This window comes from Symsagittifera roscoffensis, chromosome 9, assembly GCF_963678635.1.
Source record: "Symsagittifera roscoffensis chromosome 9, txSymRosc1.1, whole genome shotgun sequence".
Lineage (NCBI taxonomy): Eukaryota > Metazoa > Xenacoelomorpha > Acoela > Convolutidae > Symsagittifera > Symsagittifera roscoffensis.
In genome coordinates, this window is record NC_087070.1 from 30,258,590 (window position 1) to 30,284,853 (window position 26,264).

General features: G+C 35.3%; 2 protein-coding genes across 2 annotated transcripts in view; both read right to left on the minus strand.

Moving 5' to 3' along the window:
• LOC134854897 (uncharacterized) overlaps positions 1-26,264 on the minus strand; it is a 582,728-nt gene that overhangs the window by 180,797 nt on the left and 375,667 nt on the right. The gene's annotated exons all lie outside the window — the stretch shown is intronic.
• LOC134854896 (proteasome activator complex subunit 4-like) overlaps positions 21,467-26,264 on the minus strand; it is a 207,032-nt gene continuing 202,234 nt past the window's right edge. Inside the window, exons 18-21 of the mRNA XM_063871256.1 lie at positions 25,227-25,487; positions 24,823-24,976; positions 23,646-23,812; positions 21,467-21,824 (exon numbers count right to left, since the gene is read on the minus strand). Of these exons, the coding sequence (XP_063727326.1) occupies positions 21,690-21,824; positions 23,646-23,812; positions 24,823-24,976; positions 25,227-25,487 (717 nt within the window). The 3' untranslated portion in view covers positions 21,467-21,689. The remainder of the gene's footprint in view (positions 21,825-23,645; positions 23,813-24,822; positions 24,977-25,226; positions 25,488-26,264) is intronic.

The window sequence follows — 26,264 nt, forward strand, 5'->3', positions numbered from 1 at the left end:
TCAAGACTATGCAAATTTGCGAAAACATCAAAACTAGCACGGATATTTATGATACTTTTTTAAAATTAAAGTACTAAAGCAAACCTCTACCTAAAATGGTCTTGAAGACATTCAACTAGCAAACCATGTATGAAAAAAAGCATGTTTTTGCGACTCATGCATACATCCAGCCCGCTAACTGAGACGGCCCCAGTTTTTTATTTCAATTGTTTTTCCGTTTTCTTGGTTTCGTGCAAATTTTAAAGTCAATCAGTCCCATTAAAAAATATCAATACATCAATTACGATAAAAAAAATGTGGGTCAAGCGCGGACTCTAATTCCTGGTCTCTGAATCCGCAGTCGGGCAACTTTGCTATTTAGTGAACCCAGACCGGAAGATATTACGGTTAAATATTAAAAATGGTCGTTCTCGCACGCATTTTAACTGAAACTGATTTACAGGGAAAAAATCAATTTTTGATTGCGGAAAAACTGCTTAATAACATGCCAAACGCTCATTTTTTAACAGTTAATTTGCATTGTTCATTCGCTATGATGGTTGAGTTTTCAGGCACTATCACGAAAGACTCCGTGCTCAACGAAAAAAAAACTACTTGTTTTTGTTTACTTCCCTTTTCAAAAACTGTTTTGAAAATTAAACAGTCTTTTACCTTCTACTACCTAAACTATTCACGATTATCTCTCTAGTATATACTTATTTTTAAAGAACGCTAAAGTTGTGCCTTCTACATGATTTACATTGTTCTAGGATTTTATACTCTACTACGGTTGAAAACAACACCTCATCTCTCTGAAATAAAAAAAATGACATTCAAAATCAAATTGCGATAATGGTTATCTTGCCAAGATAAACATTTGATGTCAATACCCTTGCAAAATAACGATAATCTTGCATTACTTCGCAAGAGAAACAAAATTTGCAAAAAATTTTGCAAGATCTTACAAGATAACCATTGTCTATCGACTAGGGCAACCAAGTTAGCATTCTCCCCCAATAGCCTGCCCTTAACTTGGTCCCATATCGCAAACGGGTATTCAGCGATATCAAAAAACGCTAATATAATTTCCATATATGAAAAATACAAATCATACGATTTTGACACAATTCCAGAAACACCGCAAATTGCATAAACGGTCCTTGATTAGTGTTTTCTCATGTATGGAAATTGTATCAATAGAATGTTTTGATGCATCAGAAACATGTTCATTTTACTCCTCAGTCTTGCTCAAACCTTTTGAAACGTTTTCGTAACCAAACACAACTGACAAACACAACTGGTCGCTCAAAGAGTCACAAGAGGTTTAACAGTCGTAATAGTATACAAACGATATTACGAAATGATCAAAAAAACATTTGGCAAAATGGTCGAAGAAGCTACTTCAACTATTTAAACGTCTGAATTAAATCTTCGTTGCCCAGGACATACAAATTTTGCGGTAAAATTTAAATTAGTCATTTGATATTTTTTCGAACATCGTTTTTTTGTGTTTCCTTAATTTATATGAACAGTTCTAAGAGTTAAACAAGAACTCATACAAACAAAAATGACTATCATACAATCAAACCGTTCACTTTAAGTTTTGCCTTGACAATTTTAGCATCTGGAAATTGTATAAATAGAACTTTTCCTTTAACGAAACAACTAAGTTTTTTCTTATTTCTCTATTCTTTTTTGATTGTGTAGGCAAACACTTGTGACAAAGACTATGCATACAAGCCTCGAAACGTTGAGGCTATGAAGATTAAACATTTGTAAGAATTACCAAAGTTGCCATTCTGAGTAGAAAAAATGTAGAAAAACACACAACAGACGACCACAAAACGGAAAACAATTAGAAAAAAAAGAGAAAAAAAATGATCAAAAAGAAGTTTCAGACACATTGAAAATTAGAGATCTCCGGGAAATGTGGAATTGGGAGCCCGGTACCCATTCATTTTATAATAATTTTAAGCCGTTCTAGCTACTGTAGTGCCTTGAAAATTTGATTTTGTTTTAAAACTAAATAATTCATTTGATTTTATTTTCAGTGTATGAGTAGGTAAGGACCAGAAAAGGGTCAACCCATCTCTAAGGAATACGATATATGTTTGTCACCAAAAACTACTGTAATTTTGGTTTTGAGCTCCGTATTTTGAGGTAATCACGTTGTCTGGGGTTTTAAGAAATTTCATATAGTCGAAAGCTAAAGAAAGATTCCTTGGTTGCAGGCCTGAAAGCTGTAACGAGTCCGTTGGCCCGTAAACAGACCAAATATCGACTGAACTTGACAAAAAAAACACCTGAAATCAAAGTATCTGACGTCAACTAGTCGCCAATAGGAACTTTTTCTGCTTCTATTGCAGTGTAATTTTTGGTCGAAAATAGCACAGCTGTTTTTATAGCGCTCTTGCTTGGGCTTGTTCAAGGCAATTGACCATTATGAATAGTGAACACTTTAGCGACAAAGCCTCCGCTCCGAGCAAAACCTCGAGTTTAGGGCTGTAATCTCCTGTATTGGGGTAGCCAAACTTATCTTAAAACAACATTAAACAAAAACCGAAAAAGACAAAACGCTGTTCAAAAAACTGAGACTTCATGTTTTACTTCGGTACGAGATGCGAATTGACCTTTTTAATTGTTGTTGTTTCAGATTTTTTGATATCATTCCTGATTGATAGATCAAGTGTTTTGGTTGTTTCTTCAAAATCCTCACTGGAGTGGTGTTTGAGTAATTAGGCATGGTAATGACATTTTTGCATGTGGCCGGCGAGTAATGCGTTAAGCGGATGTACAGAATCTAGTCACAATAGAAGTAATCAGAAGCAACGTCGGGCCATAATGTAGACTCTAGGGTTAGAAGTAGGGTAATATATTAGTAATTAATGAGTAGTAGGTGACCAGACTATTTCCGATGTTTTAATTTAATTATCTCCATGTTCAAGCCCATAAAAAACCCTTTGAACAAAAACATCTAATTTTCCGCCCATTCGTTTTATATATTTTTCTGTTCAAAAATTTTTGTGATTCTTAAAAACAAATTTTCTTTATAATTTTATTTTTCTCTTTTTTTTAGAAAAAAAAAAGAGAAAAATAAAAGGAAGGATTTGAAGAGTCCACATCTGAGACTTTTTATCAGAAATTTTGTTTTTCAATCAGTTTCGGTCCGCTTTTTTGCCTTATAGCGTCACTGCATAGGGCAACTGTTAGCTTTAAGTACTGTTTGTTTTAAGAACACTTACGCGTTTTGAGTAGATATTGCATAAAAAAATCTCTGAAAATTTATATGACTAGTCAAAATTCAATTTAGCAAAGACTTTTGTGCAAATTGTCAGTCACTACTGAATCGATCCGAATAACTTTGATGGCGTAACTCGAAACTTTTCACATATTTTTCAAAACAATAGACTTTGAAAAGGAATTTTTTCAGAGTTTCTGAATTCGCAGGGTTTAAATTTGAGATACTCTCTGGACAGTTAAAATTTTCACTAAAATTCACTTTTTTCTCACAGGAAAAGTTGACTGGTTAAAGTAACCTTGTTTTAGAAGATTTAGACGCTTATCTAAGGTTTTGCCGCGTCCAAAACATCTTTGTAAAATTTTGATGCCCTCCGAAAACTCTCACACTGAAAACAAAACAAGAGTTTTAAGATCCCTCCGAAGAGTAGCCCGCCAAAGTCAAACTAGTTTTTTAGCTTATTTGACAATAACCGGAGGCTTTGCCCTGATTGCAAAGAAAAACTTTGTGAAAACTGAGTATCATACCATTATCCTCTAAAAACAAAATAAAAGCCGTAAGACACACCCGGAGGATTAGGTACCTTGCGAATACGAACCCTCCGAAGCAAAACTTGAGACCCTTAGGAACATTCGTAAGTAATTTTAATCCCTTTATATAAAAACAGAGGCTGAAGTACTCTCCGAACAGGATATTCATTTTTGTTTCATCAGAACCCTCCAAAGAGTCACCCTCCGAACAGTAGATTTTTTATACCTAAAAACACTCCGAAGAGGAATCCTTTGCAGTATCTTAATCTCCTTGCAAACCCTCCGAACTTAGTTAGACACATCTGAAACCCCTTACAACTAAAAGTTTGAGTACCCTACGAATGGACACACAAGGACTAAGTGGACATTTTGACCCGGAGATAAGCGATTAACTTTAGATTTTAATATGTTTCTAACAGAGTACAAAGATTTTTTTTTGGCTGTGTGATTGCTTTGAGTTACCTAATTGAACAGCTCGGGGACGCTTAGACGAAAGCCTCTGTTAATTTATTAGGTGCGAAACACTTTCTAGCGAGTTAGACTGATTAGCTTTTACTCATTGCGTTTTGACTCTCTGAAAGTAGGAGAGCTTTTGTTTGCTTTGACTATTGATTTAAGAGTTTGATCAGACGTTACATTGAGCTACTTAGTAGGACAGCTCGAGCAGTCGGATGGCAGAAACAAGAGACCACGGTGAGTGCGATAACAAAAAGACACTCACTTGAGACGACTACTGTCCTGGACGTCCTGGCTTCAAGCGAGACTTCAAGCGAGAGCGTAACGTTAGGCATGAACGATGTTTTTTCTACGGAAGGAAGCAACGGGAACACGAGACATTCGAAAAACTCCACGCGAAACGATGCGCATTGGCAGGAAGATGGTATTTCGCTAACGCCGCTGAAAACAACAAAGATTTATTCATCCTGTATATGCGCGAATCCGATTGCAAGCGACAACTTCCACAATCTACGAAGAAGCCTGAAAAATTTATCCGATTGCTTTTCTTACCTGAGGGGAGAGCGCGCCCACAAGTCGTATACGGGGAAACGCACGTCGTCAGCGCCACACATGACCATTAATCAAGAACTGGTCAGCAATATAAAAAGAGGAACGAGATACTTCCGAAGCAGCGGGCACAGATGAAGATGAAATGCACCAGGGGCAAACATAGCAGGAAACCGGCAGTGATATAATTGCGATGCCTCAAATTTCACATTGAAGCACATCGTGAAACTAAGCAATGGTGTGGAGTAAGACGAGTAGGCGCGGTCCGGAACGACCATGAACATCATCGAAGCATACACAGCGTCAGGAGGTTGGTGAGATATCTAACTCTTCAGGGCTAATGGAGTACATGGTGATGTCCATCATGAAGAATAAATCAGTAGAATTGAAGATTCCAAGTGCCAGAATCCGAGCAGAATTCTCGATGAAGAATATTGACAGGGTTACACCGGGTCCCGGTTACGATATTCAGCATGACTGACTAGAGAGCTACACTCGGTAAAGGTAACCTACGTTTACAACCGATACAGAAAGGTTTTCTGGACTGAAACAGTAATAGGATACATATCCTGGCAAAAGTAGCTCGCACTGAAGAGATGAGCGATACAGGCAAAAGTGTCTATCATAGCACGGAACCATCATCAATCCTTGTTAGCGTTCTTTCGGGCACCCTGAAACTAAAGCTAGTGCAGATTGGACGAGCAATGGGAATCACTGCGGAAGACAGCAGCCACCGGGCACTTGGACCAAACGATTGGCAAACATACTTCTGAAAATTGTCGCTAAAATTATTTGCAAGAATATGTGAAATCTGGAACGCAAAAACAAGGTGCTTACTTGATGAAGTTTACATCAACAAAATACAAGAATATTCGGACAAGATCTTCGTGTCACCAATTAGGACAGTAAAAAACTTACAGAAAAGGACGGAAATATAAAGATGTTGCTGAAATCGAGGAATTCAAATTACAGGTACAAAAAGTACCAAAAGCCAAACATCATTGAATTAGTAGACGATATCAGCCAGATAAATGCAGAGCGGAAAGCAGGCGACCTTTATTTCACTATATTGGTATTCACATACGCATACGTACATGTAGCGTTAGATAAAAAAAACAAGCAAGCACTGCAAAATTTCATTAGTGAGCGCAAAATTTACGGGAACGTACTTCTTCAAGAACAGCTCAATGGACTTATTTCAAGGCCTGCGGAGTTTCAAAACGTTATCGATACCTTGCTGAAGGAATTTCCACAGACAAACGCATTTGTAGACAATTTACTAGTCGTTTGGACGGGAGCGAAAACCAAACGCATTTCAACAGATTATAAATTACTCTAACAACAGGATGTAGCCATCGCCGCGTTGAAACTACGAAAATATAAATTAGTGAAAAGCGAATGCGAGTGACTAGACTTCAAGATGAGCGATTGCAAAAGCTAGAAAAGCGGAATAATGCTGTTGGTCAGAAAAACACAGGCTATAGAAGACCTCACACCCTCCTAAGTCTAACAAACAGAGAAAGTCCTTTATGGGATCGTTGCACAGCCTACATAAGTTTTTACCTAAGCTAGCAGAATTTAGTTCTCCACTCAGATCCAAATTAAGCTTGAATAATGATTTTACATGGACACCGGCAAGTGCAAACGCCTTCCAACAGCTTCAGGGGTTCGTAGAGGGTTTAATATAACTTATAATTCTGGGAGCCGTTATAGGTCTGGGAGCCGTTCTAGGGCAAAAAAGTCGGACGAGTGGCATCCGATTTCATTTGCTTCGATACACCTTAATGTGGCAGACGAAAAATCTCAACAAACAAACTACAACTACTCGCCGCAGTAAGAGCAACCAAAAAATTTCAGAGATATCTTTACTGCTAATATTTTACAGTCATTTTAGATCATAAAAATCTACTAGCCTTTCTAAACTCCTACTCAAAGTGAAATAAAACCGTTTTAGTAAGACTAAAGCTATGGTACGAACGCGGTTGGTACATGTCACGAAGTGATATGAACAAAAAAAATCATTCGCCAGTTTTGGCCACTTAAAATCATTACTTATGAGCTGGTCCTTGCTTGCAGAGTATGAAAATCAAGCAATGCATGAGCACAAAATAAAAAGCTTATCATGAACTTTTGCCAACTTGGCTTTTTCGACAAACTCAAGGAACACTTTAATTCAGACTGCAATTAGTTTGGGATACAGTGGCCAATGCAAACAACCCAGACATGAGGCGGCGTTATCAGAGGTTACGGCCAGTCGAGCACACTTGATGAAAGAGATTGAGACAAAGCAGTAAGAGTCATCACTGGGAATCTTTGCGATAAGGTTATAAAGATAATACCAGAAGGTGTTAGCTTTGTGAAAGATTGGTTCTTGAAGCTCTTGCAACTGTATGATGCTCAAAACCCTTTCTGGGCGCCTCCAAGCTTGTTTGAGCTAGCGTCTGCCGAAGAAGTAAAACGATTTTAAGAAGCCCTACTTTAGTCTGCGATTCAAATATGGGTGAACTTGGAGACAAAAAAAAGCGATAATGGTATACATTTAAAGAGATTTGGAGACTGATAGATAATTTTGAGCAGAAGAAAGGTTATTTTGAAATTGTTTTAATTTCATATAAATATACGACACCATGGTTGAGATACTCAAAAGTGATTGCCAAAAAAACAAATTACCAATATTTGGTGCTATAAACTTTTGTGCAAATCAGTCGTGGGTGGAAAAGTGTAGGAAATTGGAATTGTTTTCAAGGAAAAATTCAAGGTTAAAACCTAAAATAATTCAAAAAACTATGATGTCTCAGAACTAACATTAGCAATAAGAGATAATGACATTAAGACAGGCAGGAGAAGTTCTTATACAGTTGTCAAATTTATATGACAGGCAAATAGAAACGGAAAATATAAAATTTATAATCTTGCTCAGCTACTATTAGCGATTTTTATGAGGAAAAAGGGAAAACTCGGGACAGCTAAAAAGCTTTGAGTATGCCAAAACCAGTTGGCGACCGTTCCGTTAGACGTATTGACTGAAGGTAACCATAAAACAATACAAAACTGCTCATATCAGGGCGAAGCCCTGAATGTTCCGACTGCCTTTTAAGGTCTATGGAGCATTAATAATATGAAAAATTTCAATGTAATAGAAAAAATAAAAAATAAAAATTTTTGAAAAGATTTGAGATTCTATGTAAAAACATCCCCCCACACGTCATATTAAGTACAAAGTGATAGATTTTAGATTTTGCGCCTATTAACAAATCAATTATGGCATAAAAGCATCCGTGAACCAATTTGGAACGATTTCTAAGACGGATTAAATCTCGCTTACGCGTTAATAGCGCAAAATTTATCGCGCGTTAATTGTCCCAAATTGGCCAAAATGGCAGTCTTTAAACCTCCATAACTTTATGAAAAATCATCACAGGTAAAATATCTTTTCAAATTCAAGCTCAGGAAAACAATAGCTTTCGAATGATATTAAAAAATTCCGTCAAAAATGGCTAGTTAAAAAGTCGAAATTTGTCTGAAGAAAAAAAACCCACCCCGAGCACAAATATTCCGTTACTTTCGTATCGAAAGTCGGAACAATACGCCGAATTAAATTTTGGAACAGTAACAGGATAATTGTGACTTCTTCAAAACGTATGAAAGTGAAAATTATATTAAATTTTGAAGTTTGCCGATTTTCGACTCATCTGGTTCACGAATACTTGCTCAAGATCCCCGCTTCAACCTACACTATCAAAGACAAAAACTACTTTTAAAGAACTTTTTATTTAAAATGTGAAATAAGTATAAAAGCAGCCGAGTTAAGTTTCTGATAGACCCGAAATATCAGATAGTCACTCATCTTAGGTATCTTCTGGTTTAATCTCTGCAGCTGTTAGTTTTTTCTCAACCTGAATAATTTGGTTCCTAGCCGTCTTGGCTCTCTTTCCTTTTTTTCACTTTAGAGAAGAGAGACGGTATAGCAGTCAGTCATTTGTACTAGCAGCTTGATCTTTGTGCCCTGTTTTTTCGTTGTAGACTTTCTCAACATTCCTCCAGAAAACCAATAGAATTCGGTTTGGTTTCTCGCGACTTGCATTTGACCACGTTGGCATGTCCACACGTTTGATAAAAAATTTATCCACTAGATTTTTCTCTGCTGGTCTTCCTAGCGGAAACATATAACCGCGCAAGGAACTGGTATATAATGGTGTATTTCCATTTCTAAGGGTTTTTGATAATAGCGTTTAACTGCTTTGCATCGCTAGCGGCATGAGAAGCAAAGCAGTTAAACGCTTTTTATACAATTCATTAATTCTAGGGAATTAATGTACATTTTACTTTGTCCCTTTGCATATTTTAACCTACGCAAAAAACGTAGTTGCTTAATCCGTAGCATGGATTTCCGAAAACAATAAGTGGCAAAATCCTTGACATGTAAAAATCTAGTCTATAAGTTTTAGTCCGAGATTAAATGAATTTCGTTTTATCAAATAAAAAGGCCAATTGCTTTGGCGCACACTTTGTTGATATGTACAATCCAATTTAAATCATTTTAAATCCAAGAAAACAATCCATATGTACAATCCAAGAAAACTTAACACCCAAGATGAAATGTCGTGCATCAACTTTAATGGCTTTGTTGCCAAAACACTGTTGCTTTGGTTTTTTAGACATTGATAGTAAAGAGTTCTTATCTATATTGAAAGGCATTGAACTTTTCATGGTCCAATTATATAAAGAGTTTAAAGTAGTTTGAATATCTTCCAAACTTAAGCCAACGCTTACAAATTTTCCATCTTCAGCAAAAATTATTGAAATAGTTTTCTGCAAATTGATTGGAAGTATTCAACAAAAAAGGGGAAAGCTTTTTTGCGGGACACCGCTGGTAACTTTTATAGCTGACGAGAATTCACTATTCACACGAACTTTTGCGGACATTTTCGCGAATTTTTAATGACACTATTTGCCAATTATGATATAATTACTTTCACAGATTTATCTCAAACGCCGGTATCAAAAAAATGTTGTAAAAGCAGACCATGGTTGAATCTAACGAAAGCCTTTCTGTAGTCAGTAACAATTTTGTTGATTTCGATCAGTGTTGTGTTTCCCAAATATACTTTCTGCAGAAAAATGATTAACTGCAAATTTCTTGAGCATTTAATTCTGATGCCAAATTGCGCTATATAACAAATTGTGCTCTAATGATGAATTCCAAAAAATCAGCTCGAGTTTTTTCTAAACAACATATAGTAGTGACACGGGGCTGTAATTACTTATATTTGGTTTTTGCCTTTTCTGACAAGCGGGCTTCCAATCATCGGGAACAATTGCGCAGCAAGATCCTGTTCAGTTTGAACTTTAACATTTTCAGCTCTGGGTTCAATTGAGATTAGTAACGACCTAACCTTGGCGTGAAATTTGGGTTGAGTTTTGCGAACCTTTTTCATGCGTTTTTATTATAATAAAGGTTTTTTATGTTATCCAAGATCGTAGCATTTTTCTCTGAACACTTCTTCCAGCTTTTAATATCGAAAAAAATAAAAAAAGTGTACCATAACTCCAGAACTTAATGGGATTTGACCATCAGAAAGACTCAAATTTTAATTTATTCATAGCTTCTCTAATTTTGTTGATTTTCCTTTTGCGTTAACTATAAACGACATCTTTCGAGCAGTTTCTTTGTACTAAGGCTGATACGTTAGGTTGAATTTAAATTTAATTTGAGATGGTTGGAAAATTTGCTGAAAAGTTTTGCCCGTTACTATTACCAATGTTCAGGATCTCACTTTTTTCCGACTTAAGTCAAATCCCGAATATCCATTGCGGCCGCTGAAAAACAAACTTTCTGTTGCAAGCAATGTTGATCATTGAAATCGAGAAAACGATTTTCTTGTTCTACACAAGATGAAAGACTCGTTCAATTGAGAGATGAGAAATTGATATCAGCATAAATAATTACTTTATCAAAACTTGATCCTATTATTTGTATACTTTGAAAAAGAATGAAAATATCTGCCTTTGAGAAGGTTTATTGTTCCAACTTTCGATACGAAAGTAACGGAATATTTGTGCTCGGGGTGGGTTTTTTTTTCTTCGGACAAATTTCGACTTTTTAACTAGCCATTTTTGACGGAATTTTTTTATATCATTCGAAAGGTATTGTTGTCCTGAGCTCAAATTTGAAATGATATTATACCTGTGATCATTTTTGGTAAAGTTATGAGGGTTTAAAGATTGCCATTTTGGCCATTTTGACTAATTTGGGACAATTAACGCGCAATATAATTCGCGCTATTAACGCGTAAGCGAGATTTAATCCGTCTTATAAATCGTTCCAAATTGGTTGAACGAAGCTTATTTGCCATAATTAGTTTGTTACAAGGAGCAAAATCTATCGTTTTGTACTTTGTATGGCGTGTGGGGGGATGAGTTTCATAAAATTTCAAATTTAAGAAAAAAAAATTTCATTTTATTTTTTCTTACATTTAATTTTTTAATGTTATTACTGCTCCATAAACCTAAAAAGGCAGTCGGAACATTCAGGGCTTCGCCCTGATACGAGCTTAGTGTTGAAAGATAACCCGCGAGATTGAGAGTTGTCTTGTTTGCGAGATTTGTCAAGCATGCTCTAACTGACCCATTAACTTTAAAATCTAGTTTAGAAACAAGTTTTTTTTCGCAAATGAGTGTACCACCGTGAGCAGTGATTCCCGGGTTACTCTTTCTATTTGAGATGAAACATTGATTTTGCGGCGTAAACATTTTTTCCTCTACAGTTTTGTCTGAAGGCCACGTTTCGGAATTACAAACAACATCGTATGAATTCATTAGCAAGAAGTTTGAAAAAAAAACGCCTTCGATCTTATTAATACAAACTTCTACTTCATAAAATAGCAGGTCTATTTCGCCTGTTGGTTTTTGTGGTCAATCTTCATTGCTACGACTTGATTTTTTAAATACAAAACCTTTTTTGTTCCGACTTTCGATACGAAAGTAACGGAATATTTGTGCTCGGGGTGGGTTTTTTTTCTTCAGACAAGTTTCGACTTTTTAACTAGCCAGTTTTGACAAAAAATGTATATACCATTCGAAAGCCATTGTTGTCTTGAGTTTAAAATTGAAAAGATATTTTACCTGTGATCATTTTTCGTAAAGTTATGAGGGTTTAAAGATTGCCATTTTGGCCATTTTGACCATTTTTGGACAATTAAAGCGCGATAGAATTCGCGCTATTAACGCGTAAGCGGAGATTTAATCCGTCTTAGAAATCGTTCCAAATTGGTTGAAAGAAGCTTCTTTGCCATAATTAATTTTTTACAATGAGCGAAATCTATTTTTTTGTACTTTATATGGCGTGTGGGGGATGGGATGATTTTCATAGAAAAATTTTCAAATTTTAGAAATAAAAGCTTTCATTGTTTTAGATTTAATTTTTCAATGTTATTACTGCACCATAAAACCTTAAAAAGCAGTCGGAACATTCAGGGCTTTGCGCTGATACGAGCAGTCTTGTTTTTTTAAACTTTTCTTCGATTTTTAATTTCCAGTTTTTATCAATTCTCTTTTTTTTAAAAATGACTTTGAAAAGAATACTCTCCATTTTTGTCAGCTTTGTATAGTTTGGCATAGATGCACATACTAATAGTTTGTCAACTGAGTACGTCTTTCAGAACTTAACTAAGATTTGCATTTTTCGAGAGTGAGCCTGATTGAATTTTCCGAGCCCACGAAAACCGGAAATATCCTCTTTCCTACACCCATTCAAACATTTTTCTTTCGTGTTGTATATTTCCAAAGTTATTTCCAATTTCGCTAATTACTAATTTCGGGTAACCCACAAAACCTCATCTTCAAGGAGTTTTCAGCTGTATTCTTAATAGTAGAAGAATACTTAGTTTCAGGTTCCGTAAATGCAGACGGCGCTAATGCAGACATATCTGTCTCCCCAATCTCAATCGTTGCCTTGAGCTCTGCATTTTTTGGTGACTTCAGCGGATGCGCCCTTTTTGAAAAAATTTTTTTCGTGTCGCTGTTTTTTGCCCTCTTCAGACACTTTTAATCTCCTTTTTTGAGTACCCAGCACATTCATTGTGTGCTCACCTTTGTCAGCACTCACACAGAATCCAGTTCTCATCATTTGGCTTGGTGCAAATGGTACAGCATTCGCTCGCTTTGGAGCTCAATCTCTTACTCGTCTCAAAAGGTATTACGGTATATGAAACGTATTTAATTAACAAGTTTATTTCAAGTATAAGTTGATCAAAACAATACATTTATCTCATCTCGACTCTTTCTCTCTTCTTTTCAACTTAGAAAAGGCAGACGCTAGAGCATTCAATCATTTGTCCGGATGCGCTGACCCTGGTTCAGGAGGTTGACTACAGGTATTGCTAATGAAGTCCCTTCAACTCTGCGTGAACAGCGACGAAATTAGGGTAACTTTTGATTTGTGACTCGGTGTGCCTGTTCACAGCAAATTCCGTTGCATTTGTGGCCCTAGACGATCACCTCAGTCACAGCTTCCTCTCATCTGCAACAAAGTAAAGTCTCGATTAATTAGCCAACAGTCAGGTAAAGTACTTTCTCGCTAACAGGCATACCATCTACACTCAAACTGGTAGACTTCTCAGAAGCGATGAAAGCACCCTACCCTGACGGTTTCACAATCACGCCATGGAAGGGAGGTAATACACCTGGCTGGGATACACCTGGCTGGGACTACACCAGCGTGATTAGACTGGCTGCTTCTAACGCCAGGCTGGCCGGCCTTCAAGGTGATGTTGTCGCAGACTTAGCAGAAAGTAAGAAAAGAAATCAGTATTGTGACCTTCCTTGCAGCTTCGTGTTTCAACCTGTCACTTGTGAAGCCACGGAGGGATAGAAAAGTCCATTCCGTCCTTTCATCCACGCTCTAGGGTCGAAAATTGCAGGAAAAAAAGGAAAAAGAAGAGCTATTGTGCCTTTGAGACAAATAATAGGACTGTCAAATTAGCGCAAAAACTTGGTGTGCATCTTGAAAACCATAAACTCAAAAGCCTGACCAATATGGTCAGTTTTCTTTGTTGGTTACTAATACTTCTAAAAAATGTTTCTCTCGAAAGTCTTCTCTAGGATCAGCCCAACACGCGCTTCCTTAGGATTCAACAAGATTTCAATTGATTCAACAAGTGTAATTTCAATTAAATATTTGATTTATTTTTAACTATTTCAACTTAAATGTAGTCTCAAAGTTTCATTAAAGACTTACAGGAATTTTTCACGAACGATCGATTAACGTTTAAACATTTTATTAAGGAAAAAACTTTTCTCCAACTACTTGAGATTAGTATTGAATAATGGATCTATCCGGGTAGCCGCGCTTCAATCCTTAATCTGAAAAAAATTTGGCTGTCCCAGTTTATGAATTTCTGTATCTGTTTATATTTTATTTTGTCAACTTTGTCTGACAAGTTATAAAACAAATTTTCTTCCGCCTGCCAAGTCGTTTGCACAATTGTCAAAAAAAAAATTAGATTTTCAAATCTCAAACATCATAAATTAACAATGAGCCAAACTAAATGAAGAAGGTGATCTTAACAATTTCTTAACAAGGAAATTACTTTTTCCTAACCTTACTGAACATTCGATGAAATTTCCATGGCTTTTTTGCTTTATCAATTCTTAGCTTGTGCCAATGGATCATAATAAAAAAACTTTCGACACAAATTGAATTTTTCAAAACTTCGATTTGGCCCACTCATGCTCGTTTGTTTTTGCAGAAACTGAAAGTCAGACGTCAAGAGTCAGAACAACCTAAATTAAATTGCGCGAAATACCCTCAAAAACGTCAGCTTGAGTCCATTTGCTATTCGCAATTGGTCTGCGTAAGTTACTTAAGTATAGTTGTTTTTAATCCTGACAGAGAAAACCAAAAAACTGTTAGGGAAGCCAGAACAGCTGAGCTTGAACTTCAAAAAAATCAATATCCAGCTTGATTTGGGAAGTTTACCGATTGATTGGCGTGACGTTCTAAAATTATTCGATTATAGAAAAACTACCTCAGTACAATAAACTTTCTCGATAGTTGCTTTATTACTTGCTAACACTACTGGAGTTAATTCTGGAGTTGTTATCTGAGTGTCTTGATTCGCTGAATTCACTTAGTAGAGCAACTTTTACATCGTGTTCCCATCTTTTAGGTATTTGGAAACCTATCCAGAGCGGCCTAGTTTTTTCCATCTAGAGTGGGGGAGTATTTTGGTGGCCTTTAAGCTGTAACAATTCTGAAGTTCCATGTCATAAGCAAACAACAAATTGGCTTCGAACGATTGAGGTGCAAAAGCGCAGGGGATAGTGTCTCTGGTCTGTGAGCCAATGGCTATAGAGCCTACCACCACTGACCTCATCATAAATAGGTTTCGTGAGTAGTATTCCTCTCTTCACAGCTCATTATGAGGATAATTTCCAATTTCACCTGGATGTTGAGCACTCAATTTTTTCCGTGATTCAATATGACGTGATCTGTATAATGTGCTCAGCAGTTGGTTCAACCCCTCCCTGTGTGTGGTAACTTTCGTACATAGGCACTATTCGAGGCTGGCTTCTGAGAAATATTATAGTGTTAAACATTTAGTGTTAATTGTGAGAGTTGTACAGTGCTGATATAAATAAACCGGACAAAACGAGCTAAACTTCAAACTTTAAACGCGTGTTTCTCAAATTGGGTTGAGTTTAGGTGAAAACTTATGAAGACAAAACTTGCTTAAAATTTTAGCAGGATTAATTTGGTGTAATTTGTTTTGCAAAATTCGGGTCCAAAATTTTACCCCAAAAATGGATCATTTGGCTTTTCTTAGCTAATCAAAAAGTACGTCAAAAAATACCCAGTCGATCACAGACATAATTATATCAAAGTGAGCTCCTTACGTAGCCCAACAAATTTTAAGCAGGATATAATCTCCAAAACATTGTATAAGTTAATTTACTTTTGTTTGATAGACAAAAAAGGTCGTTTTTACTATAAAAAATACCAACTATTTATTTAAAAACAGTTTTTAAACAATTTGCAAATTTTTTTTGGAGAATATGCCCTTCTTAAAGGTTGTTGTGCTACGTAAAGAGCTCACTTTGATATAATTATGTCTGTGATCGACTGGGTATTTTTTGGCAATTTTTGATTAACTAAGAAAAGCCAAAATGACCCATTTTTGGGGTAAAATTTTGGGCCCGAATTTTGCGAAACAAATTACACCATTTTAATTCTGCTAAAATTTTAAGCAAGTTTTGTCTTTCACTTAAGTTTTCACCCAAAACTCAACCCAATTTGAGAAAAACTCGTTTTAAAATTCAAGTTTAACGCGTTTTGTCCGGTTAATTTAAATCAGGACTGTATATACATATATGATTGAAAACCCCCTATGCTTTGTTTAACTGGCCTTTCTCATTTAGATTTAAAAAAATAAAATTTCAACTTTTTCTTTTGACGTTTTTTTAGCAACTTTAAGTTTTTAGGCAAACCATTCAACTACTTTGCACATTAAACAATCAAAAATTCTGATGACTATTTTCCTTAAACCTTTTCAGTACTTACCTTTTTCCATCTATTGTTTAAGGCCTTTTTGTTGGCATGAATTTTTTTTTCTTCTTAATTTGAAGGATTTGTGATTTCTGTAAGCAGATCGAAACTCTTCAGGAAAAATAAATCTTGTTATGGATAGTTCTGCAGCAAGTTAGTTATTTTTTCAAAGTAGATCACAATTCTCAATTTTTTTTTCTAACGAAGCAAATTTTCTCAGGCACTAAACTTTTAATTTCAGATTCAACGATCCAGAATAGTTTCTAAGCTGTGCTAAAACAGAGTTAACTCTATTTGTCATTTTTTCAATTTTTCATTTCTGACCCTTCTCATTTTTTTTCAAAATATGAGGTTGTTTTTTTGTTTCAGTTAAATTATAAAGATAATTCCATTATTTTTTTGAGCTGATACAACTGAAAAAAAAATTATCATAAAAATCGTCGAGATCATTTTTCTTTTTCCTAGTTACAAGGTTGCGAGTGTGTTTGAGAGATATAAAGGTTGCTTTCACTTTTGTTCTTTTTCACTCATTAAATTGATTATTTTTTTAAAAATCAAATGCTTTAACTCTTTAGACAACCAGAGTTTTGTGTGAAACAAAATAAATCCGAGCAACAATTTATCTAAAATTGTTTAGAGCAAGGATAGGTCATTGCATTTCCTTTTAGATAATTGATACTAAGATTTAAAATATTTGCTATACGCAAATGATCTTTGTGGAAGTTTTGGAACGGTTTCACATTGAGTGAATTGATTACGAGATTTATTACAATGATCAATACGTGTTTTGCTTAGACGAGTGAGTAATGAAAGTATGCTCAAACTTGGTACTGATATACCTAAATGTCACGAAACGTCTGTTCAAACCGAGATCCACCAAAAATCACCAGTAAAATGTCACCAAAAATCACCAGTAAAATTTTGTCTGTTACTTTGGATGCAACTGTAGTTGCTGTTGATAGCTGATCAAAAAAGTAAATTGAAAGACTTTTTTGGTCAAAATGAAACATTGATAAGAATTTTTGGTTTTCAGTGAAGATCCAATTTCAGCCCAAAGTGACTCAAAAAAAAACTTCTCTCAATTATTAACAATTTGTGTAATAGTTTAGTTTCAAACTCTTTCAAACCCATAGGCCGACACTTCTTTCCTTTTTAGAACCAGAAGCAGAAGAAAATTTTGGGAAAAAAATTATTTTTCTTATAAAAAAAGTCTTTGGCGGTTTCTTTTTTTTTCAGATAACCAAGTTTCAGTTGCCATTGCAATTGAGTTTTCATTGTGAGATTCAAAAAATTACACAATTCATCTTATTTGTTTTGAACGCCATGGCAATTGAATAAGTGAAATCGCCTAATTGACATTTTTGTTCTCGTTCGAACAACTTCTCATATAACAAACTTTCAGCTTTCGAGGGATGGCTTGGGTTTGTTTTGATAACTCCTGACAGAAATGTGAAGTGCATTAAGTTTGGTATACTAATACAAAAACATACAAAAACGTAAAAAACATACTTAAAGAAGCAGAGCCCCTTTAATCCAAATGTGTTAAAATCTTTAAGACAATGACTTTTTCACTTCCAGGAGTTTCGATTTAAGCAGTAAGTTGACTGAAAAAAGTTTACGCCAAGTTCAAAAAACTGGTAAGCACTTCTTTCATAATTTTGCGTGCTTCAGTTTCGCCTGTTACACACCGGCAACCGTGGCTTCTGCAGCAGTTTTGCATTTGATTAACCATTTTTTATTTTTTAGGTTGTTAGGCATTGTCATTTGGTTGAACCCCATCACTAGATATATCATTGAAATCCAAAGGGTAGTTCAAACAAGAAACTGTATAATGACTATGAAGACCATTTGTTTCAGCTAAATGTTTTTCAAATTGGAACTGTAAGCTTAGTTTTAGGGTTATTACATTCCCGAGAAAAAAATTGTTCTTCAATTCAAGAATTTCACACGAAGCAACTCTATGCGGTTTAATTTTTTGAATTAGAGCCGGTGCACAACCCAACAGCTGCCTCAGCGCCCTTTAAACCTTTATTAATCATTATGAATCCAATATTCAGTATAAGAGTATACTCTTTACTGCGAGGATAACGATATGCGATTTGTTCGATATCCTCTATGTTTGCCAACGAATAGAAATGAACTATAGAATCAGGTGAAACATGCGTTTGATTCATGTTTTTTGAAAGTGACATCCGATGAAAAAATGCTTTGCAAATCTGGGACACAATTAGCATAGTACTGCTGACTTGATTTTTTTTTGCACTCGAGTTTCTTCGATTGCAAGATTTTTGGAAGGCATTTTATTGTTTTGTTCTAGAGATAAGATACATCTTGCTTCGCTTGGTCCATTAATTTTTTGATGTCAAAAATTTGTACAGAAGATAGTGAACTCCTGAGTGTATTTCGTTTGTTAAATGGTCAGCAGGCTCATGAGGTCTTTGTTTCCGTTTTTCAGTTTTGTGATTTCCTTTATAAGTAGGCTTTTATTCATTGATTCCATAACTTTAAAGCTAACTTTTTGATATTTGTGATTTTTTTTCTTTCCATTGCTCATCGACTGCTTTCCAAGTTTTGTCTTCTGTCGCGCTGTGAATGTCGCGCGAAAGCAATTTCTGTGTAGGCCGCGGTCAAATACGTGTAACCTAAGTTTTTCGGCATGTTAATGTTGTCGCTGATTCCGCATCGAGCGAAAATAGTTTCCGGGCTTCGCAAGTAGAAAAAATTCCGAAAACTGTATTCCGCAAGTGTAGTTTTATTCTACTTACAATTTGTGGGTTCCGCTTACATATAGCGGATTCGGCTAACAATATGCGGATTCTGCGTAAAGTTGTCAGATTTCGCGACAACATTTTTTTGCGGTTTGCACTAGCTGTTTTTGGAATAATACAGATTTTAGCTGTTTCTTCTATTAATCCAGAACATTAAAAAGACACTAGCAATGCAGGTCTTTCGAAAGGTTGGATGTTCGAGGCCCACCATGATCCGTGCTCGTTGCTTGAGGGTGAAGCAACATTACCCAGCTCAAAAAATATCCAAAAGAATTGCATGTAGTTCTTAATCAGGGGCACAACAGCGGTTCGCCGTGATGAGCTGTACAGCTCTTGTGTTGGTCCTTTCCCCCGTGGATAAATGGTCTTAATATTAAATGTTGCGGATTTCGCGTTAAATCTGTTATCGGCTTGTTCAGAAATCAGCTTACAATGCACAAAATACACTGATCAATAATAGTATTTTCTTATTTCTATTGCTCTTATTTCTCGTAACGTTCTTAGTTCCAGAGGACAGATACTTTATAGGTTGCACGATCTCCAAATAATCTGGTGTCGGCGTTCATTTTTTCTCAGTATATCATACTACAAATTCAAAATTCTTATTCAAACAATTTGTGATTTATTTTCATTTCCAATGACCATCACAAAGGAAATTTTTAAATGAAGCTTTCCGCAAACAGTAACCTCCTTTCCAAAATGACAGGGGAGTTGCTCAGCTTAAAAAATCTAATCGTCCATCAGAAGATATTCGGTCTCGAAAAGGTAATAATTGGTTTTGCCGTGAACCTAATGCTGGTGTCAAATTAAGCTCAGGCCTCGTAACAAAAAAATATACAGCCCCGGCACCAAGGTGTACTATTATGCGAGCTTATAGTTAACGGCGTGTTATTTTGGGAAAGCTGATTTTTGTATTGAGTTTCACTATCGCGGGTGACTGTTCATAGAAAATAGTAAAACTGCAAGGAAACCGAAAAAAAACTGACTCGTTTTTTGAAAACACTTAATTTGCCAAAAATGTATATGCCCTTAAAGCTCTTCGAATTTCACGAACAATATATGTTCAACCTTTTTTGATGAAATTATTCAAATTTGAGAAAACTGGATCAATAAGTAAAATTTTCATCGCTGGGAAATCTGATAATTTAATTCCATTTTCGAAAATAGAATTCAATCACGTTTTTCGAGCCCTTTACAATTTTGCTGTTCAATAGTGGAGTTTGCCAACCTTTTAAAAAAGTGAATTTGAAAAAAAAATCAGAAGTCAAACAACGAAAAAGCTAATTTTAGCGTGAAAAAATTTTGGGTTTTTTCTGAAAGAAAAAAAATCACCAAGACCTATATGAGTACTCGCTGCGTCCATTACTTTTTAGCCAATATTTTTGGCAACAAATTAAGTATTTTCCATCAGAAATGCAGAAACAAGGCAATCAGTACAATCTGAGCCACTGCGACTCACCTTTATCTACAATTTTCCTCAATAAATACTATTAAATTCAATACGTTTCCCGGAAGAGAAGTGTCGACCAAAAGAATTTATAACTTCAGTCTATTTAAATCAATACGTTTCCCGGAAGAGAAGTGTCGACCAAAAGAACTTTAAACTTCAGTCTTGTATAAAAAGTATTACTAGCAAAGAGTGAACGAATTTTATTCGCGCGTCAATTAAAAGAAAATGACAAGACATGAGCTCTTCGTATTGATTGAGCTATGATAAGAATCTACGTCGGGAAAGTTTGATGACGATTCCTCATCTACACCGCGCACCCATCACCTCGAAGATATTGCTATCAATAATTGAAGAAATCAATGAACGGTAATTTTGCCCACATTATGGTTTTATTTAAAAGGCCGATTTAAACCAACATTACACCCAAACAGAGATGGTTGGATTTTTTTGCCATAACCGTCCTCTACCGAAAACTTCGGACATTTGCACAAAAATGGCTCTTACACTAAAGAAAAATCAGCACAAGAAATATTGAATTATTTTATTTGAAATATTTACAATTTAAATGCAGTTTAATAATAATAAAAACAAAGGAGCGTCGGAAACGTGTCAATGAACTCAAAAACGGAAACCTACTCATTTTTTTTATTGAACGATGAGCATTTTCTTCATGCAAATAAGCCAACTAGATGAAACTGTCACATTTTTTATTCCATAACGAAAACTCAATCCAGATTTTTGCACTACTTGCATTTTCGTGTAATATAACTTGGAAAAAAATGTATATTATAAGCCAAACCGCAAAAATTAAATTTTAAGCACTAAAAACAAAAAAACGGCCTTATTGACACTTATGAAATACACAATCAAAGCATCATTCTTAACTCATCCAAAGTATACTTTTCTTTCCGTTTAAACTTTATTTTTTCAAATTTTATTTGTTAAGTTAACGTCGATTATTTCTGCATACTAAAATGCAATTGATGGCTTATAAGAACAGTTTTTTTCCAATTTCATTGTTTTGAATTCAATTGATTAAATATTACGCCCAGAACAATACTAGCTCTTGTCTATTGATATTTACTGATATCCGAAGAAAAATCAAGTCAGTATTTATTAATGTTTCTGTTATTTATTCTTATGATTTTTTTTCTCTATCTCCCCACTATTATCTTCAGACGTAGTAAGAGGGTGATATTAGGATGTCGTTCAATGTGTTTATCTGGTCTTCAGTGAAGCTCTCTTTGTGTCTAGTCCAGTTGTCGTGATGAGTCCGCTTGAAGTCCATCAGAGTATCTCGAACTGTGGCCTGAAACATGGCGACCCCAATTTAACTTCGATTGAACAATCTTTTTCACAAAATCTGCAATTCGTAATTTTTTCAGCCTTTCTGACACAAACCCCGATCCTGACATAATCAGAATGAAAAAAAACTTTAGTTGAGGATATTTACAAAGAGAATCTAGCCTGTCTGTTGGCACAGAGTTAACAAAAGCAAGTAAACAGAAAAAATTCAACTTTCGAAAAAATGGCCTTAGCACTTTTAATTTCTAGAGCAAATAATGATTGGCAATTTTATGATGAAAATAACCCAATTTGAGAAAAATGGACCAATAGGAACAATTCATATTTCGCTGGGAAATCTGCTAACCAAACTCCATTTTTGAAATTACGTTTGTAGACAAAATTAAGCGCAAACTCAGGATTTTACTCTGTAAAATGCCTGTCTTCAATGCACAATTTGGACGACATTTCCTTCAAAATTCAGTTAAATTTTTACATTGATCGAGAGCAAATGATCAGAGCTACACCATCTATGAAAGTATCAATATTTGGTTTCAATGGCTTCCCAAAGTAATCCGGGTCTAAAAATGCCAGTTTTCCTCATCTGCGCTAAGTTTGACATCGTAGTGAAAACTTTTTTGAACATGCGGAGTAAAAAATTTGTCCATGTGACATGAAACATTCTCAGGACGAAAATGAAAACAATCAGTGTGAAATCTTTAATTCAGACGTTTGTTACTTATTCACACGAAGTAAAAAACTTTGTTTTCCTCATCTGCACGCGAATTTAAACTGCATTGCCTCCACATATTGCGTAATATTTAAAAATATAATTGTAATATAAGCCAATAAACTTCAAGCAACATGTCAGATAATTCGATTAACATTTCAAGCAGATTTGAATATTGACAACTTTTTCTGTATATAATCTGCATTTCGAAAATGCCAAAAATAAATTTGGTTCTCATTTCTATTCTTCGTATTAAATTGATCTTATACTTCAATGAGCCAAAATTTAAATAACTATTTCTAATTCTTACTCGATTTGAGTTATTCAAACTACGTTAGTCAATGTTGAAGTTTTGCAAATAAAAAAAAACATAGCCAATCGAAGATTGAAAAAGTAATGAACGCAAGTAATTATATAAGAAAAACACTGACTTTGTTAAAAATCTCAATTTTCAAATTTCAAAGAAAAAAATAGATTCCCTTTAAGTTCTTGGAATTTCTAGAACAATTTATGATTGGCGCTTTTTTGATAGCATTAACCCAACTTGAGATAACTGGATCAACAGGTAAAACTTTTATTCCGCTGGAAATCTAAAAATTAAATTCCACTTTCGAAACTAGAAATTGCTCACGTTTTTTCGCGCTTTTCCCTCGTTCGTATTTGGAGAGTGCTATTTATGTAACTCTCAGCAGATGAATTCCAATTGAACTCATAAAATGCATATATACCTATGTGCATTAATAAATGCATTAATATGCATGAATCCACATCTGTAGTTAATTAGCATTTTAGGACTTTTTCCTAAAAAAATCCTTTATAAGACCTGTACAAGTGTCTTCACTATGTTCATTACTCTTAAAATGCATCAGCTGTGTTAACTTATTACTAATCGAATGGCGAAACACATTCTATCCTATCAAAAATCCGTACAGGTGCTACCAAAATTAGCACCAATATTTGTGAAATATGTTGGAAAAAATGAAGTCGTACTATTCCGCTACGCTCGTAAGTGTAAACATGAAACTTCAAGACAAATCGTTCGAGTTAGTTTGACAAAAGTGATAGAAAAATAAAATGGTGGATAAATAAAATCTATTGATTTATCAATCTACTTGCCTCGATGGGAGTTGGGTCGCAGACGTGGTCAGCCAGTGCCATCAGGACTTCCGGCATCCACTCGGGTACTGTGTAGGGGTATGCTGTGATGCAAGCCTTCAGGCCCAACACGCCCGCATGTCGCTCTATTAGTGCACTGCTACTAGTACTTGTGCTACCACTCATTCCTAAGCAGTTAAGGATAGTTAAAAACTAGATCTTTCGAACAGACTTCGCTGCGGTTGAGCGTCATCCAAAAACAATTAAGACTAACCGATCTTAAACAAATCTGGCTCGTAACGATTTTGATAAGAAACTTACGAACTGTCACATGATTTTTGTCGAAACAATCCGAAAAAAAAAATTAATACTTGATTAAAATAAACATTGTTAATAAAAACACAGAGAAAGAGAACTTTGCGAATGGCTATGTCCAACATCTGACAGACTGTGAATCGCTCAACAGCAAATAACAGTCTCTGGATATATGTTCAAACCATTGCAGCAACCCTTCAAAAACTAAAATCAATGCAGAAGGCGACTCGATTTGGAGTTGACACTGCAAAAATTTTCTTGTTTTTTTTTAGTGTAACTGCTAACCATTTGTACAGTAAATGGTAATTTAGACCTCCAGAAGCAATTTGGTGCCCTTTTCCAACGCCAGAAAAAAAATTAAGTAGGCTGTAAATTGTTAAGTAGGCCGTAGGAACGCGCAGCGAAAATGAAAAATCATGGCAAAAGTATAATCAAATTTTTGAATTAAATTTAATTTTAACTCAATTTGGATCAAGTTCAACAAAAAAGAAAAAAAATAGTCCATTAAATTTTTTGGAACTTGCTTTATTATCGAACAACTTTAAACATTGCCAACAGAAAATTGGATACGAGTCAAAGCACATAAGTAAACAGGAAAAAAAATCTGACTTATATTTTATTTGAAAAAAATAGATGGCTTTGAAGCTCTTTGAATTTCTTGAAGACAATCACGTCTTTGATGACCTTCACACTTTTGCTGTTCGATATTGGAGTTTGTTTTCCATTTAATAAAGCAAATGAACTTAATTTTTTATAAAATTAGAAGTCAAATCGGGAATTATATAAGAGTCTAGTAATTTTTCGTATTGATCACTCCTTATATTATCACAACTTTTCAAAAGAAACAAACCATGCAACCAACTTCAATGCTTTGGATAGATACCTGGATCTGTGACCACTGAAGACTTGGAAATTGGTTTGGACGTGAGCTTGGAAGCAGCCCTGAGCTTTGCGAACTTCTTGAGGAGACTCTTGTCTATAGTGATGAGTCCACAGTGAATATATCCACTAAGTGTACTAGATGCTAGTTCTCTGACCTGCAACGGACTGAATTACAGGCTGTATAATCATGGTTCATGTTTTTTGAAACTTAAAAAATTAATTGAGCTTGAGGATATCAGCTGCTCTGTTGCCATCGAGCAAAAAATAACAAAAAAGTATTTGCAAATCGAAATGTCAAAAATATTTGGACGATGCATCTGCCCTGGGGGTAATTTGCAAGAGGGTGATTTTCTTCCAAACTTTAATGCGTTAACAAATGTTTAAAGTGACTAGGTTTCTTCAAACCTCTAATTTGTCGTCCTTGAGTAGAGATATGATGACCGATTGGATCGTTTTCAGAAACTGTTTCTGGTCCTCCTCTCTTCTTCCCTCCCCTTGGGTGTCGCCATCTGATCCTGTTGTATGTGTGACTGTTTTAACGCACGAACCACTCGATGCAATAATACTGGATGGGTTAAGAATGAGAAAGAGGTTTGACAGAGCTAGCTGTTGGAGGAAAACGAGACAGAGTCGTTTGCTGCGCCACGCCACACCACTTTCACTCATCTGCACAAAAACAAAACATAATCGAGACATAATTAATAGGCCGAATACACAACGAAACGAAGTTGCCATGTGTAACAACGGAAACAAACTGCAGTGGCGCTAAAAACACAGCCAGGAGACAGTTGGAAAAGAGTCAATGAACGCAAAAACCCAAAACAAATTGACTTGTTTTTGAAAAAACTTCATCTTTCGAATTTCAAACAAAAAAACATGGCCTTAAAGCTCTTTGCATTTGGTGATAAGATTGGAGATTGTCTAACTTTCAAGCAAATGAAATTGAATTGAACTCAAAAACTGCATTTATACCTAAGGGCATTCATATGTGCATTTATAAGTATGAACGCACTTCTTTTGTTATAAGAGCGTTTTAAAACTTTTCCTAAAAAAACGAAAAAAAGTATCACGGACTTCATAAGAGTTTGAACATAGTTCATTGACTCTTAACTAGCTGCAACCAAAAATTTACACATGCCAAGCTGTAGATCAAAAGCAAGAAAAAAAGCCGAAGGAGCACTAAGAATTCCGAACAAATTGACAATGAGTCTTGAAATTGACCTTTCGTGAATACGGAACTCGAACTTATCCTTCTGCTTAATTATCACTTGCCGTAACCACAATGCGTGGCTTCTCAACTTTTTAACAGCCATTTTGGGCTCAATTAATCTTTGGTTTAAAAAACGTTAGCTAAGGAGATAATAAATAAAACCTTAAAACAACAGACAGTCGGAAAAATAAATACTTTAAATAAAACAACTGGAAAAGAGCAGCTGGAAAAGA